This window comes from Cavia porcellus, unplaced genomic scaffold, assembly GCF_034190915.1.
Source record: "Cavia porcellus strain 051 isolate PalLab524CR breed Dunkin Hartley unplaced genomic scaffold, mCavPor4.1 scaffold_31, whole genome shotgun sequence".
NCBI classification, from domain to species: Eukaryota; Metazoa; Chordata; class Mammalia; order Rodentia; family Caviidae; genus Cavia; species Cavia porcellus.
Genome location: NW_026947514.1, coordinates 27,153,165 through 27,170,480, shown reverse-complemented (window position 1 = coordinate 27,170,480; position 17,316 = coordinate 27,153,165). Strand labels below are relative to the sequence as shown.

At 40.8% G+C, this 17,316-nt stretch overlaps 2 protein-coding genes across 9 annotated transcripts in view; both read right to left on the bottom strand.

Moving 5' to 3' along the window:
* Positions 1–1,258, bottom strand: part of Mlh3 (mutL homolog 3) — a 41,317-nt gene extending 40,059 nt beyond the window's left edge. For 2 of the 3 annotated variants that reach the window (XM_003472423.5, XM_003472425.5), the window contains exon 1: positions 1,020–1,177. The gene's annotated coding sequence lies outside the window, so the exon portion shown is untranslated. Of the gene's footprint in view, positions 1–1,019 lie in introns of all 3 variants that reach the window. The other variant, XM_063241257.1, reaches the window with a different exon arrangement.
* A 2,342-nt stretch (positions 1,259–3,600) lies between these two features.
* Acyp1 (acylphosphatase 1) lies at positions 3,601–17,260 on the bottom strand. Of its 6 annotated transcripts, none has more exons than XM_003472426.5 (3): positions 16,916–17,260; positions 12,287–12,378; positions 3,601–4,019 (listed from the first exon to the last, which is right to left on the bottom strand). In XM_003472426.5, exons 1-3 carry the CDS (start codon positions 17,076–17,078, stop codon positions 3,804–3,806), a joined length of 471 nt encoding a protein of 156 aa, XP_003472474.2. In that variant the 5' UTR covers positions 17,079–17,260; the 3' UTR covers positions 3,601–3,803. The 6 variants fall into 6 exon arrangements, with proteins under 6 accessions (XP_003472474.2, XP_063097589.1, XP_063097588.1 ...); XM_063241519.1 differs by lacking the exon at positions 16,916–17,260 and adding an exon at positions 12,803–12,868; XM_063241518.1 differs by lacking the exon at positions 16,916–17,260 and adding an exon at positions 12,718–12,829.
* Positions 17,261–17,316: the final 56 nt, after the last annotated feature.

The following is a 17,316-nucleotide window of genomic DNA, read 5'->3' as shown; positions in this document are numbered from 1 at the left end:
GAAAGAGGCTGGGAATGGGAAGGGTAAGAAAATTTGTTTGCATATAAATTTTCTTTACCATTTGACTTTTATACCTTGTTTATATATTATTTTGATTTAAAAACAAAATAACTTTTGGAGCCAGGCACTGTAGGCCACAGGCAAGCCCAATTATTCAGGAAGCTGAGGCTTCAGAGGATTGAAAGCTTTTTTTAAGGCCAGCCAGTACAATTTAGACTGTCTCAAAAAATAAATAAAAAGGGTTGAATGTGACACTGTGGAAAGGCCCTGGGCTCAATCCCCAGGGTCAACAGAATACAAGACTTGGAGGGGCTAGGAGTGTAGCTCAGTGGTGGAGTGCATGCTTACTGCATGTGTGAGTTTTTGAGTCTGATCCCCAGCACCACATTTAAAAAGTCTTTAGAAGATCCTTATTAATCCTTTTCTGTATTAATATCCTTGGTCTTTACACATGGGCACAAACTAACTTGGCAATAAGGATGGTATGGGTTCTCTGAACTTAGTAAGTTTTCCTGCTGGTACAAATAAATATTTTTAGGGCCTTTATAGGCCCCTATTTTGTCATTAAGTGAGACAGCAGCGTGGCTGCACCCCCGGGGGCGTATAGGACTGGTTTTCCAATCTGGGAAAATCAGGGCTTATAAAAATACTGAGTTATTAGTCGACAGTTAAGGTGAACGTTTCATTAGTTCTCTCTTTAAACCCAAAGCAAAGAGTCCCTGTTCCAGCCTAGTGGTTTTTTCATTTTTCCCCCCTGCATCCTAGTTCTTTCAATGCCACGCTCCCGTACAATCGGACTCGCGGGTTTATATAAAGCCCCGGTCCTGGGTTTTAACGGCCCCGAGCTCCTGGGCTCCGCCCCGCCGGGCCCGCGCTGACCCTAGGCCGCGCTCGTGCGGGGAGGGGGGACCTTGGGCATCAGGCTCCGAAAAGCGGGCCTGCACCGGTGGCCAGGCCCTTTCTCGTGTTAGAAGAACTCCCAGGATTATCCGTTTGTCACGAGCTTCCCCCCAAGTCACCTCGAATCTCGATTCATCGACTCTCCGATATCAACCTCCTCGGACATCGTACGCGCACCTAGGCTCGTGCACGCGCAGGCCCACAAGCATGCGCCTCTCCGGGCACTCGCCCCGGCGGGCTGCCTCCGCGATACCCCAGTGCGCGTGCGCACCAGGTGTTACCAGTCCGGCGACTCTTACTTTCCGGCGTCCTTTCAAGCTGGTATCTCCAGTTTTCACTTCTTAATTCTGTTTTGACTTGGGCTCCCTCTTCCTCGTCCTCCCTCTCTTTTACCCCTTCCTCTTTCCCCTTTTTTCTTTTGCAGTACTCACTGAAACATGGCCTTCACTCTGAGCTAAATCCCCAGACCTTTTTTTAAATCTTATTTTTTGAGACAGGATCTTACTAAATCCCTAAATGGTCCAGGCTGGGCTCAAAATTTCCATCCTTCTGCCTCAGCCTCCCAGAGTGCTAGAATTACAGGCGTCTGCCACCACACCCAGTCTCCAAGGCTGTTTCTAGCAGTTTTTATTTGTGTGGTTTTCCTTTTTTTCTCATTTTTTTTCTTTTGTATGTGCAACTATTTAATTCAGTACTTTTATATAAAACAAGCCAAAAAAAGAAAAAGTACTTTTATTTGCTTATGTTTCACTAGAATGTAAGCTAGTAGGAGCTGAAGGAAGGATGGGGAAATGGGAGAAAAAAATGAAAAAAGGGATTTTATGTTTTCTTTATTGCTGCATGCACACAGTCAAGTCCAGTGCCTGGCATATGCTGGGCACTCAGTAAATAAATCTAGAGCTTTCCATCTTTTTTTTTTTTAGCTTTCCATCTTGAAAATTAATGGTTTTAAGAGATTTAAACTAGGTCAGCTCCTTTATGTTACAAATCAGGACACCAGGATTCACTAGCTTTTTGGGTATAATCCCAATAACACCACAGCTTTTCCTGACTTAAGGAAAGCAGAACACTAAGAACAGTGGGAGGGTAAATGTTTTGGAAATTGTTAACCAGTCCTCAGTGTCTGCTGTCTCAATTTCATTGAAACCTAATGTAAAAAAAAAAAAAAAAATTGGAACTTATGACAAAATCTTGTAAACCCAGTGTTTGAATTATATTTGTTTAATCACTAACCAAATCAAATCAGACTTCTAGGGATGATGAAGCAAAGTTTTGATTACTGCATATATTAGTTTGCTAGGGCTCCATGACAAAATACCACAGGATGGGTGGCTCAAACAGCAGCAGCGTATTTCCTCTCCATTTTGGAGACAAGAAGTCTGGGATCAAGGTGTCAGCAGGGATCATTTCTCATGAGAACTCTCTCCTTGGTTAGTAGATGGCTGTCTTCACATGGTTCTTTGTCTATGCACACACATATATCCCTGTCCAAACTCTTCCTTTGTATAAGGACACTAGTCGCATTAAATTAGGTCCACTCCAACAGTTTCATTTAATCTTTTTTTTTTGATACTGGGGATCGAACTCACAACCTTGTGCTTGTCAGGCAGGCACTTACACAACTTGAGCTAAATCCCTGGCCCTTCATTTAATGTTTGTGTATGTGTGTGTGGTACTGGGGATGAAACTAATCCAGAGATTTCCATACACTAGGCAAGCACTCTATTTTTTTTTTAATGAAAAAAAAAAAAAAATCACAAAATTCCCCCAGAACTCAAACTTTTGTGCATCCTGTTTCAGCCTCCAGATTAGCTGTTATTAGAGGCATGTGCACCACGCCTAGCTCATTTAATCCTATTTCTTTAAAGGTCTTATTTTCCAATAATACTTTCAGGGGTGGGGCTGGGGCAGAGGACTTCACCATATGAATGGGGGGAGGTATCACAATTCAGCCCATTACACTACTTGATGTGAGTTTACTTCCTAGAGAAGATGAATGACAGCATAAATTGGGAGCCATCTAAAAAGAAATGATTTAGCAACTCATTTGGGACCCTCCCATCTCTCAGAGCTATCCTATTCCCCATTCCTTTTCTCCAATAAATTTTCCTAGTCTTTAAAAAAAAAAAAAAAGAGGCAAGAATGGGGGTGGGGAGGAAGCCGGGAATTTAGTTCAGTGGCTTAAGTGCCTGCCTGGCAAGTGCAAGGTTATGAGTTTGATCCCTGGTACCAAAAAAAAGAAAGAAAGAAAAAGAAATGAATGTGCATGTGATCCCAGCAATCTAGGAAGCTGAGACAGGATTGTAAATTCAAGCCCAGGCAGGGCAATTTAAGGATTTAGCAAAACTGTCTCAAAAAAATTTTTAAAAAAGGCCAAGGGACAAGCATGGTGGCAAAGGTCTATAATCTCAGCACTTGGAAGGCCAAGGCAGGAGGATCACTGCAAATTCAAGGCCTATGTGAACTACATAGTGACACCCTGTCTCAAAAGGACAGAGGTAGGGAGGTTGGGGATACCCCAATGCAAAGGCCATGCATACAAATTCCCTAGTAAAATAAATAAATGAAATAAATGCTTTTTCTTTTAGATCACACCTCTTTAAATTACCTCAAAATCTTTCTTCCGTAAATGTTTACTGAATAAATACTTCCTTTTGCCCAAAAGCAAGCTCACTGACCATTTAAAAAGTACAATAAGCAGAAGGTTGTAATGTGTTTTTATTAATTAGAACTGCATACAACTGTAATTCTTCCACTGTACATGTAATATACAATAACAGTCAAATATTTGATATTAAAATAACTTACTGACATATTCTTGTATCGAACACAGAATAGTGCTGTTTATTAACAATAAAAACCAAAACTAATGAATGTATCTTGGGAAATTTAAATTCAGGCCATTATTTCACAATTTGAAAATCCGAGTAATCTAACTTTAAGATGGCTTTTTCATTGTTGAAGTTTGCTCTTTCAATGTGTGATTTGGGACTTCCTTTTGTCTCAAGCCATTCCTGCATATGACGCACCTTGGATTTGGGTCCTTGCAATTGTCCTTGCACTGTGCCCCGGTCAGTGTTCTGGACCCAGCCTACCAATCCCAGCTTTTTACCCTCAGCCTAAGGGGAAAAAAGAGAGAGACAGAGAGCCAATGAGATTATACAAAACAAAGTGAGACTATAATCTGTTGCCAGAATCTTGGCCTAGAATCAAGCCACTGAAACTAATTTGATATTGTCCAGAAAAGTCAAAACAGAAAGACAGCAAGGAAGAGCTCATTGCTGACCCTAACCTCAAGTGTTGGCCGCTTGAATCCATTTCTTTCTTTATAAAACGCAGGCACTAGAATGAATTGTTCACCGTGTAGTCAATTTGGTTAAGTCCTAAAGACTTGAGTCCAAAACAGATGCTTTTAAAATGACCCCCTAAGGCTGATTGTTTTTAGGATACTGAGTTGTATCATTTTCCCTTAAGAATTTACTGAGTACGGTCCATGGAAAAAGCGTGAAAGTATCAGATCTTTCCCTTTGTCTTTAACCGGGACCACACCTAAACAAATCCAGATGAATTAGTGGCCATTGTATCTTTAAAGATCATTTGAGAGAGCATTTCACAATTTCCTGGGCAATTCATCCATTGTTTTTACTGTAGAGAACTATCTAGCCCTCGGTGTTTACACTATTTCCAGAGCCCACTATCTGTCAGCCTGTGGAGAAGGAAAGCAGCTGGGCCCGCCTCTCCACACTGCGCTTCCAGGGACTACACAACTCTTAGGTTTTCACTTGACTTTATTTTCTTTTGTCAGAATAACCACAGTGTCTTTAAAGTTGAATAAGCTTAAGGCCAACAAATTGTAATGACTCTGGGTTTGGTTTTTTCTTTTCTTTTCTTTCTTTTTTTTTTTTTGGTTTGTTTTTTGTTTTCTGTCTTCTTTCCTTTAAATCATTAAGCTGTGGGCAAGACTGAACTTTTAGGAAGGTAGCAATGCTGCAGAGATGCTTTTATTTTTGCATAAATATGTAATTAGGATATTATAAAGTTCACTGATTACTAAAGTAATCTAATAGGAGGGGTTGAATTACAAAAGAAAATGGGAGTTAACATGATTGCATGTCCAAATGCCACAGCAGTGACCTAGTCAATGTGGGAAGATGCTGGAGCTTGCCAAAGAAAACGTTATGCATAGCAAAAACACAAAAAAAGTTTGATGGGTAATTGCAGCATCCATCACACCAGTTATGTTCAAAGCAAGGACATGTTTGCATAATGAACAAAAGATACTCTAGTCAAATAAAAGTGTAAGGGATGGAGGAATGAGGAATGAAGAAAAATAGGTGATACCTACAGCATGTACTAAGTGCTACAGCATATGCTACAGCATATGCTAAGTGCCAGAGGAGAAAACATAAAGGAAGAATCCTGAGAATACATTTCCAGGAAAACCCCAAATCCCACTGTGTATAACAACTGCCTTCTTAGGCTTCAAATTAACCTAAAGCAGTTGGCTGTCATTCTCAGAGTTACCATTTATGGTAAACAGCTGTCAGAATGACTGTGCAGTTTTGAGCAGGAGGTTATAACAGTTAAATAAATCTTTAAATTACAATGTAAAGTTTGATCCATATTGAGGATGGAAATTTCTTCACATTTTGTGTACCTGACTCTGTTTTTAAATTGATAGCATAACATACCTGATTCATGTTCAATTTTTAATATCCACTTAAATGAGGAAAGTGGGGTGTTTTTTCAAGGAAAATTTCAGAAAGCTAATTCTATTTCACAACCACATTACTCCTTAAGTACTTTTTTTCCCTGACAACATTTTAAGGAACACCAAAAGTAGTTTAAATCTAAAAACACAGTCACAGCCAGGCATAGTGATCCTAGCTCTCTGGAAGGCTGAGGCAGGAGGATTGTGAGTATGAGCCGAGTTTGGGCAGTTTAGCAACTCAGCAAGACTATCTCAAAATACAGATTTTAAACAGGACCAGGGATTTAGCTCAGTGGCATAAGCACCTGCCTTGTAAGTGCAGGGTCATGAATTTGATCCCCCGTTACCCCCCCCCCCCAAAAAAAGAAAATTTTCAATAGGGCTGGTGGAGTAGCTCTATGTGAAGGCCCTGGGTTCAATTCCTAGGGCCACAAATAAGTAAGCATGTAAATAAACACGTAAGACATTTCCTTCAAATGAGTGATCTAGAATTCTATTTTTGAATACTGGAAAAAGAGCAGAGCCAGGCATGCAATCCCAGCACTCCTCTTTTTTGTTTTTTTGAGACAGAGTCTTTTTTTTCTTTTTCTTTTTTTTGTCTTTTTCCTTTTTATCGGTACCAGGGATCGAACTCACAACTGCCTGCTTGCAAGGCAGGCGCTTATGCCGCTGAGCTAAACCCCCAGCCCCTGAGACAGTTCAGGCTGTTCTCGAACTCCCAATGACCCTCCTGCCTCAGTCTCTTGAGTTCTGGGATTTTAGGTGGCACCACCACGCCCAGCAATTCCAGAATTGAGGCTGAGGCAGGAGGATCTCTGTAAGTTCCCCGTGAGTTCAAGGGCAGCCCCACACTACATAGTGAGTTCAAGGCCAGCCTGAACTATGCAACAAGACCCTGTACCAAAACAAAACAAAGCAGCAAATGAAGTTTAGGAAAAACAGAAAGAAAGTCTGAAGTCAGCCTGAGCTACAAAGTGAGTTCAAGGCTAGACTGAACTGCATAGTAAAACTTTGTCTCAAAAAACAAACAAACGGGGCTGGGGATCTAGCTCAGCGGCATAAGCGCCTTGCAAGCAGGCAGTCGTGAGTTCGATCCCTGGTACCAATAAAAAACGAAAAAGACAAAAAACAAGCAAACAAACAAAAAACTTGCTACAAAGTGAAGCTAGGACCAAGTGGCTTAAACTGCTTCATAGGTGAATTCTATGAAAGGTTTAAAGAAAGTCTTCCAGCAATCCTTCACAAACTTTTCTAAAAAACAGAAGGGGAATACTTCCTAACTCATTCTATTTCAAGGAAAATTTCAGAAAACTAATTCTATTTCACAACCCTATTACTCCAGCATTAGCCTTACACCAAAGATATCACCAGAAAACACCACTATCCTTTATGAATACAGAAACAAAAATCTCCAACAAATTACTAGCAAACCAAATCTGGCGACATATAAGAGGTTTATACAATATATGGTATATACGGATATTTATGCCAGTAATGCAAGGTTGGCTCAACATATAAAAAGTAATTTGTGGGAGCCTGCCAGCTGCACTCTTCTGAGAAGTGAAAGGACTCTTCCCTGACCTTTACTTCAACCCTATTCACTGAGATATGCAGAGCTGACTATACTGAACTAGATGTTTCCTTAATTGGCTAAAAGGCTAAGACATAAGATAACATCTCACTTTAGGTCATGGGACTCAGAAAAAATTACACCTTCCTGGCAGTAAAAGTGCCAGCCTTGCATACATCAAATTATCCACTATACTGCAAATTGGATAGCCTTTGTGTCCGGTACAAAATTGTTCTGTTTCTCCTTATAGCCAATGCCTGAGAAGTTTCTTTTCCCTAAGCACTGTGCCACACCCCTACCCACCTCCCTGATTAATACTAGTAAAAGCTCTAAGCTATGGGACTCATGGCCTTTTGTTCTACACAGAATACTGGTAATGCCAAAGCTCTTCAACTATAGACTATTCCTTGTCTTTGTTTTTTGATACCAGGGATTGAACTCACGATTGTGCACTTGCAAAGCAGGCACTTATGCCACTGAGCTAAATCCCTGACCCATATTCTTTGTCTTTATTTTGCATCCATGTGCCATACAACCAGGTGGGAGGCCTGAGCCCTCCATAGGGATTTTGATAGTAATCCATTTAACATACCACATTAATACAGAAAACAAAAATTGTGTAACTTACCTCAATAAATACCAAAAAAGCATTTGACAAAATCCAATACCTTATGATAAAAAAATTTCAAAAACAAGTAACAAAAGGAAACTTCTTCAACCTGACAAATAATGTCTGTGAAAAACTCACAGCATAGAACTGAAAGCTTTCAGACAAAAAAAAGAAGGGGGGGTGGCTGGGGACTTAGCTCAGCGGCATAAGCACCTGCCTTGCAAGCAGGCAGTCGTGAGTTCGATCCCTGGTACCGATAAAAACGAAAACGAAAAAGACCAAAAAAAAAAAACTTGAGGTTCTAGTCAGAGCAGGAAAAAAGAAAAAGCATTCAAGTTGAAAAGAACTAAAACTACATATACTTGTAGACGGCAAAACTTGTGGACAGAAAATCCTAAGGAACACACACGCATAATTGAAGATAATAAGTTCACACAGTTGCAGGATATAAAATTGGCATACAAAAATCTTATTTCTATTTATTAAATGAACAATCAAAATTGAAATTAAGGAAATAATTCCATTTGCAGTAACATCAAAAATAATAAAATATTCAGGAACAAATTTAACAAAAAGTACAAGAAAAAGTACAAACTTGTCGAAAGAACTAGAAGATCTTAAAGAAATGGAAAGACATACCATGTTCATGAATTGCAAGACAATATTGTTTTTCTGCTTGTTTTTAATACTTAAGATTACAATATTCTCAAATTAATCTACAGAGTCAACACAAGCTGTAAATATTTCAGCATTTTTTGGTATAAATTGATAAAATGACCTTAAATTCGCCTGGAACCATAAAAGACCCAGAAGAGCTAAAAAAAAAAAAAAAAAAAATCTTGAAAAGAAAGAACAGTAAGACATGCTGGCACAACCCTATAATCTCAGCACTTAAGAGCTGGAGCAGGACGGGGGCTGGGGATTTAGCTCAGCGGCACAAGTGCCTGCCTTGCAAGCAGGCAGTCGTGAGTTCGATCCCCGGTACCGATAAAAAGGAAAAAGACAAAAAAAAAAAAAAAAAAAAAAAAAAAAGAGCTGGAGCAGGAGAAATACCACATATTCTAGGCCAGCCTGAGCTACTGGGCAAGACAGTATCTCAAAAAATAAACAGATAGGGGCTGGGGGTTTAGCTCAGCGGCATAAGCGCTTGCCTTGAAAGCAGGCAGTTGTGAGTTCGATCCCTGGTACCGATAAAAAGGAAAAAGACAAAAAAAAAAAAAAAACAGATAAATAAATAAAGTTGGACTTCTTCACAACACATGAAAAAAATAACTGAAACTGGGGCAACGATTTAAATCTTAAAGTACGAAAGTCTCAGAAGAGAACACACCCATAAACCTTTATTACCTTAGACTAAACAATGGTTTTTAAATATGACACTAGAAGCACAAGCAAAAAAGAAAAAAGCTTAGCTAAATTAGACTTAATCAAAATTAAAAACTTTTGCCTAGTATGGTGGTCATGCTTGTAATCCCAGACTCAAGAGGCTGAGACAAAAGAATTGCCATGAATTTCAGACTAGCCTGGGGGTATCCAGTGAGTTCCACTGCAGCTTGAATTACAGAGTAAGACCCTGTCTTTAAAAAAAAATTAAATTTTTTGCACTTTAAAGACCTTTTTAGGGGCTAGGAATTTAGCTCAGCAGCATAAGCACCCGCCTGGCAAGTGCAAGGTTGCAAATTCAATCCCCATACCAAAAAAAAAAACAAAACCCTTTTTATAGAATGGGAGGAATATTTGTAAATCATATGTCTACTAAGAGTAATATCCAGAATATATAAGAATTTTTCTTATAACACAAAAATTAACAAACTGGTAAAGAAATTAAATTGAAATTTCTCCTAAAAAGGAAATTTCTCCAAAGAAGACACATGAGAAAAGCTCATGTGCCAGTAAACACATTGGAAAGATGCTCAACATCTTCAGTCATTAGAAAGTAAATGAAAACCACACTGAGAATATATAATAAAATATTACTCAGCCTTAAAAGGAAATTCTGACTCACAATACACGGATGAACCTCGATGCTAAGTGAAATAAGCCAGTCACACAAGGATAAACACTACATCATGTCATTTTTGAGTTGGATTCATAAAGTGGACTCATGATTGCCAAGGGCTGAGGGGGAGGGGAAAACAGGGAGTTAACTGGTTAGCGGGTACTACATTTCAGTTTCGCAAGATAAAAAGAGTTCTGTAGATTGATCCTGGTCATGGTAGCCCAACAATATGTGAACAGGCTTAGGGCCACTGAATTATACATTTTAAAATGGTTAAAATAGTGAATTTTACAACTGTGGTATTTTACCACAATTTTATGGGGAAAAACATGTGTTTTACACTTTCTGAATAGTTTGGTGTTTTCCAGTTATCTTTCCAGAAAGGTTTGGATTTTAGTTCCACTGTGGCTGAAGAACATTCTGTGTATGACTTAAATCCCTTTAAACTCATTGATACCTGAAAACCAAACAAACAAGATTTTCAATGAGATAAAAATTCACATTCATTAGACTGGCTATAATAAACAGACAGTGAGCACTGTTGGCAAGAATTTGAAAAAACAAATTCTCAAACATTGCTTGTGAGAATGTAAAATAGCAGAGCTGCTTTGGGGAAGTCTGACAGTTGCTCAAGAAGTTAAACAGAGCTATACTGTAGCCAAGCACTCTACTCTTAGCTATAGAAAATCAAAAGGATAGGAAGCGTTGTCCATACAAAAACATTTACATAAAAGTTCACAGCATCTTTATTCATAATGGCCAAATATTGGAAACAACCCAAATGTCTGAGTTGATAGATATGTAATGTAGTGGGTCCCTAAGTGAAATATTATTCAGCCATAAAAAGGTATAAAAAGCATGGATACATGCTACAGTATGAGTGAGTCCTGGAAACATTATGCTAGTGAAAGGAACTGGACACAAAATGCCACATTTATTTGATCGCATTTATGTTAAATATCCAGAACGGGCAAATCCACAGAGACCGAATATAGGTTAGTGGTTGCCAGGGGTTCAGGGGGGAATGAGCAGTAATTGCAAATAGGGATTTTTCCCCCATTGGAGTGATGAAAATTTTGGGGACTGATGCATAATTTTTTTTTTGATGTACATATCAAACTCACCAAGTTATACTTTTTTAAGGGTAAATTTTATGGGTTATGAATCATATTCCAACTTTTAATAAAGTCCCTTTCTCTTTTTCTGTCACTGCCAATCGATGGGCATTTCTTGGGGTAACTAGTATGGGCACAGCAAGACAGGGCAAAAGCCCTACAAGAAGTGGGAGTATGGGCTGGGGATTTAGCTCAACGGCATAAGCGCCTGCCTTGCAAGCAGGCAGTCGTGAGTTCAATCCCTGGTACCGATAAAAAATGAAAAAGACAAAAAAAAAAAAAAAAAAACAAGAAGTGGGAGTATGAGGTGGGACACCCTGCTGCCAACACTAAGATGGGTCCAGAGTGTGAGAAGGCAACAAATACCATGCCCTGAGGCTGGATCTGAGAACATTCTCCTGGGGCTCTGAGTGCCATACTCAGACAAACAAGGGTCACTGGTGTTGTTTACAATGCGTCCAGTAAGAAGCTGGTCCCCACCAAGACCTCGGAGAAGAACTGCATTGGCTTATTATCAGCACGTTGACAATGGTACAAATCATACTATGCATTGTCCCTGGGCCAGAAGAAGAGGGCCAAGCTGACTCCTGAGGAAGAGATTTTAAATACAAAGTGATTAAAGGAAACTCAGAAGAAATACAATGAACACCAAAATCAGTAATCCTCTGGAGGAGCAATTCCACCAGGGCAAGCTTCTTGCCTGCAATGCATCAAGACCAGGCTGATGTGACCAAGCAGATGGCTAGCATCAGAGAGCAAGGAGCTGGAGTTCTGCCCAGGGAAAATCAGGGCCTAGGTAGGCAATGAAGTCTCCTCCTTCTGAGCTTAGCGCATGGAATAAAAATGTTTAATAGTCTGTGAAAATAAAATAAAACTTAAATCCTTCTCTCTATTGCCAGCCACCATTCTTCTAAAGTGACGAAACTTAAGAGTAGATAACATCAACATGCAAACTGACTATAGCAAAACAGTTGTTAAAGAGCATATTTAAATGATTATAAATAGTAAAGAATAAGCTGAGACTGGGGATTTTGCTCAGCGGCATAAGCGCCTACCTTGCAAGCAGGCAGTCGTGAGTTCGATCCCTGGTACCGAAAAAGACAAAAAAAAAAAAAAAAAAAAGAATAAGCTATCAGTCTAAGAAAGAAAAGAAAGGAAAGCAAAGAAAAAGAAAAGCAAAAAAGCCAGGTATGGTAGTGCAAACTCCAGCTCCTGGAGAGGCTGAGGTGGGAAGACTCAAAGTTTAAGGTCAGCATAGGCAACATAGCAAGACCGTGTACAAGACAAAAAAAAAAAGGAAAGAAAAAGAAAACAAATAACTCATCTCCTGTCCTTATGCTGATAACCAAGGGTATGTCCCCAAGGCCTGTAGGACACATACCTGAGTGTATTTCCGGAAAAACACCCCTTGCACCTTCCCAAAAACTTCGTAATCCACTGACACCAAGTTGTCCTCTTCTGCCATGTTCAAACCTGTCAAAGACCGGGAAACAAAATTAAAGGACTACTCCAGAACTCCGGGTTCTGAGGCACAAAGAACCAAAACCGTACTTCTCCATCCATCACCCCCGTGACCTCTCCCCGACCTCATGGTTCCGAATTTCAAGCGCAAGGGTTGGTGTGCAAAGGCTAGCGTGTGAAGTGGGAGGCACACACCTGCTGAGGGAGGGGCAGGAGGACTCCGAGGGAGAATCACCTCCCCACCCAGTGGCCTCATCAGTTATGCTGTCCCTGCTCTCTCCCATTCATTCCTCTTCCCACTTGGCCGCCAGACTCCCCTTCCACTAACATTTCACGGCTAACGGAACTGACCGGCAAGCCTTGGGGCCCTCTCCAGTTCACACTCCTTGCCTTAACCACAGTGCCGGATCACATAGGAAACCACCAAACCAACTACCTTGCGTCCCCGCAAACTGGCGCTCCCGGAAGTATAGAGTGTGGCTCCTCCTTTGCTGCCTCAGATGCCCATCACCTCGACAGACCAATAAGAATTTACGCCTCGGCCCCGGGCCGGCCCAGAGGGTGGGGCTTTAAGATGTAATTTGTTCCGCAGAGAAGTACATCTGGCGCTGGGGAGTCTGTCCAGGGTCGGACTCGGCCTCTGGAGATTAAGCCCTACCTCAGTTACTAAGCACACCCTTCTTCGCATTTTCCCCTGGGAGGATGTGTACATTCAATAAATACCGACTGACAGCCACTGTATACCAGACACATTTCTAGGCAGTTAGCACATATCACTGAACACAGCAGAACCCTCCCCTAGCAAGAGGAGCTTAAATTCTGGAGGTGGGAAACACGAAACATTAAACATCAAAAATAAATTGCAGGTCGGGGATATAGCTCAGTGGTAGCGCATTTGCCTACCTTGTGTGAAGCCCAGGGTTAAATCCCCAGCACCAAATAAACAAACAAATGAGTGGGAAAGTAGGACGCATACAACCTTTCTGTCCTTTTTCTTTTAGTTCCCTTCCAATACTGAGTCATGCCAATTTTTTTTTTTTTTTAATCATGCCTAATCTTGACTTGCTAGCAGGAAGGATACATATACAAGAAATCCCGGTGGAGGTTATTCTCCTAAGCTTCTAGAAGCTGTCCAACAGTTTACCTTACTAAGAAAATGCCAAATAATACTTAATAAGGGAAGGAAGAAAAGAAGAAAGGAAGAGAGAAAGAAATAAAAAGAAAAGCAAAAACACAAGCAAATAACTCATGGTTCCAAAATTTCAACTGAATCAATCAATCTAAGACAAATGGCCAAATTTATTTTTGGACGAAGGGAACTATCAAAGAGTATTTATGAATAAGGATTGCCAAAATTAAGTTTATTTGTAGATATTTGAATCTCAAAGTCTTATGAGTAAGAATACGTGTGAAGGAAAGCTGATGTTTATTGTTCCTCTTTGAATTTCTTGTATACATTTCATTCCTTTATAAGATTTCAGATGTGAATATGCCAGACTGGGAGACTTAGTACAGTGAGATGGATGTGCAGTGGTAGCCATGGCAGTTACGTCAATCCCCTAGTCCTCAGTAAGAGAGTTAGGATCCAGGTCAGAGAGAGGCATAAACCATAGTGCAGGGACTCAGGGGAACTAGATTGAATGTTGTGCTTGGAAATATTTGAAAATAAAACTGACAAATATACCTCATTAATGGCATTTCTTTCTCTAAGTTCATTTTTTAAAAAAACTAGTTTCTCGGGGCTGGTGATTTAGCTCAGTGGCATAAATGCCTGCCTTGCAAGCGCGTGGTCGTGAATTTGATCCCTGGTACCAATAAAAAAAATTTTAAAAAAATAGTTTCTCTAGAAAATTGAAAATATAGAGAGCTGGGGATTTAGCTCAGCAGCATAAGCACCTGCCTTGCAGGTGCACAGTTGTGAGTTCAATCCCCAGTACAAAAAAAAAAGGAAAAAAAATACATTGAACATATAAATCTATGGGACACCATATGGTATATGAAGACGAATGACATATAATCTTTGCCTTCAACAGTGGTTTTTAATTTAGTGTAAAGGATAAAAATGCCCTTACAAATGACAATAAAGAACACAACATGGTAACTGAATTCCATGAGAATCCACTGAAAGCTCATCATCAACCAGCCCTGTATTATAGTAAGGCCTGAAAATAGTATGAAGGGTAAAAAAGATGATTTCTGATTGGGAAGATTGGGAAAGTGCTCTTGGAGGAAACATTTTTCCAAATTTACACAACCACAAGCCATTAAGTGATGGGGCTGGAACTTAATTTTAGGCAATCAGTCCAGAGTCCACACCTATAAATACGATGCTCTACCACTTCCCAGGATGTGGAGCTTGGCATAAAGCAGTGTCCCTGAGATGAGAAAGTATAAGTAATCAGTTGTGGTAGACCAGAGGCTCTCAAGCCTGGCCTTGTATTCGTTCCCTTGGGTATGCTTCTAAAAATATCAATGTGCAGACCTCAGGCCTACAATATTGCTTTCCAAGTAGTCTTCATGAATAGCTAAGGCTGAGAACCACTGGGCTAGCTTAAAGGGAGGCAGGTCTGGAAAGGGAGACTGGAATTATTCTGAGAGGTACAAGTGCCATGCTGAATTATGTATTTCAACTTAATTGTACAGGTAAAAAAGAAGCCACTGGGAAAAGGAAATAATAGGATCAGAAGTATATAGTAATTAGCTATATTTAGCTGTTTCATAATACATACCAATATCAAACCACTACATTGTACACTGTAAATATGTACAATTTTTGTCAACTGTGTCTTAAGAAAGGTAGGAAAGAAGAACATATGATCATTATCCTGGGGAGATGCTGAGGAGAGTGACGCCATCCAGAGAAGGAAGGAAAAGCTCACCCAGGGCAGGGCCATACGTGAGAAATAGGAGCATAAGAGAAATCAGTAGAAACTGCCAATTAGAAAGAAAAAGGGCCAAAGCGGAGGGAACGGAAGAGGAAGAGGACTGATAGTTTGAGCATGCTTTGAGCATGGAGAAGCTGCAGACTGAAGAACGGGGAGGTGATCAGGAGTTTGTGCTTTCTTTATTTCTTTTCTTTCTTTTTTCTGGAGACTGTTCTGTCACATTGAGTTTAATTTTCCTGAGGGTCAGTCATATGCTGGTGCTGAATAGGCAGCTGGAAAACTGAAACAAAGGAGTGAGACTACAACTGAGTAGCTTGTAATCATGAGTGAATGCTGACATTCCATCACTTAGTACAAATAATATACGCATGTGAAACAGACCTAAATGCCAGAGTCCTGGAACAAGATGGAACAAGGACAAAAAAAAAAAAAAAAAAACCAAGACAGCAAAGGCTCAAGTGAGAAGAGAGTTCTAAGGGGTATGTGTGTGAATTATCAATAAAGTCAAGTGAGTCTGCTGATGAAATGGAAATTTCGTTTTGGTTGTGGGAATATCACTGGTAGTTGGTGCACTTAGATAAATAGGAAAGGGCTGAACACAGACCTAAATAGCAGACAGGATGACACCAAGGGATGAGGAACTGGGGGCAGCAAATATAAAATCTTCTGCTAAGAAGTCTCATGGAGAAGAGAAGAAAGGAATTAAACTGTAACACAGAAGTGGCAAGTGAAGGGAAATAAGCTTTGTTTTGCAGAGGAAAGTTAAGCACATTTTAAAGCCAAAGAGAAGGAGTCTGTGGAGATTATTAAGATGGAGGGGTAAAGAGACAGCGTTGATGTGTGGAGGGTTTTGAAAGAAACATACTCAAGAGAAGTTATGGAAGGAGAAAGACCCTTCTTCAGAAACCAGAAAGAAGGGGGTCACAGGAGGCATGCTGGGAAATTCTGCCAAACTGGAGGGAGTAAGGGTGCTGATGAGGGATAGGGATGAGCTAACTGGGGCCCTGAGTAGTGAGAAGTGTCTGCAACTGCATACACGATGGCGATGGCGGGACAATCAACTAGGAACGAAAACAAGGAATAAAAGAGCTGCCCCAGGGCTGGGGGTTTAGCTCAGCGGCATAAGCACTTGCAAGCAGGCGGTGGTTTGAGTTGGATCCCCCGTACCGATTAAAAAAAAAAAAGAACTGCCCCGAAGGCCCATTAAGGAAGTTCTTTGTAACACTGAGACGCTGTATGTTCTGACTTGTTGAAGTATTAAAATCACCTGCTCCGCTACATCATTTTTCCTGTGCCTGAATCTTGTGAGCTGCCTATTCCAAACAACTTACTTAAATGAACTGAAGCATGAGGAAGACAAATAAACTCTCTTGTGAAGTCAAAAAGTTACAGAGCATCACTTAGTGTTGAAACCAAGTTATGCTGATTATTTTCCATTTGGCAGTTAACTTTATTATCATTACAATTGGCTGAGTCATTCCAGGGCCCTAAGTAGAGACAGCCTAAGTAGAATGACCAGAGTGAGGGTAAAGCATTATAATATCCAAATGGACTGGCTACAAAAACGACCCAGGAAAAAGCTACTGCGAGGGAAACAAAAAAAATCTGACATAAGCTCATAACTACTGGCGGGGGAAGAAAGCATGGTGAGCAGAGAGCCGTACCTGGGGCCCGTACACAGCAGCCAAGCGTGCTAAGAAAGGCCAGTAGCAGGCCCACTCCCGCTAGCACAGCGGACACCGGAATCCCGCGGCGGGATGACTCTGTAGCACATCTAGGGTTTCCGCCCTTTGCCAGAGACTGGCACACCCCAAATTCTAGGAGCATGGCTTTCAGAAAAATACACGTTCTTTTTTTGATGGCGCCTCGGAACCGTCTCTCTTGCCCCTCCCTCTTCCCCAAGGACAAGGCTGAACAGAAGAGTTGGCCAGATGCTGGGTCAAGTGACACCCAGTCCGACTGCACCCCGGCGCCCGGCAGGCTTGCAGAAGGTGCGCGGACTGCGCCTGCGCGGCACGCCCTCAGGGATAGCGGCGAGAGGCGGGGCTCTGAGCACGCTACGCAC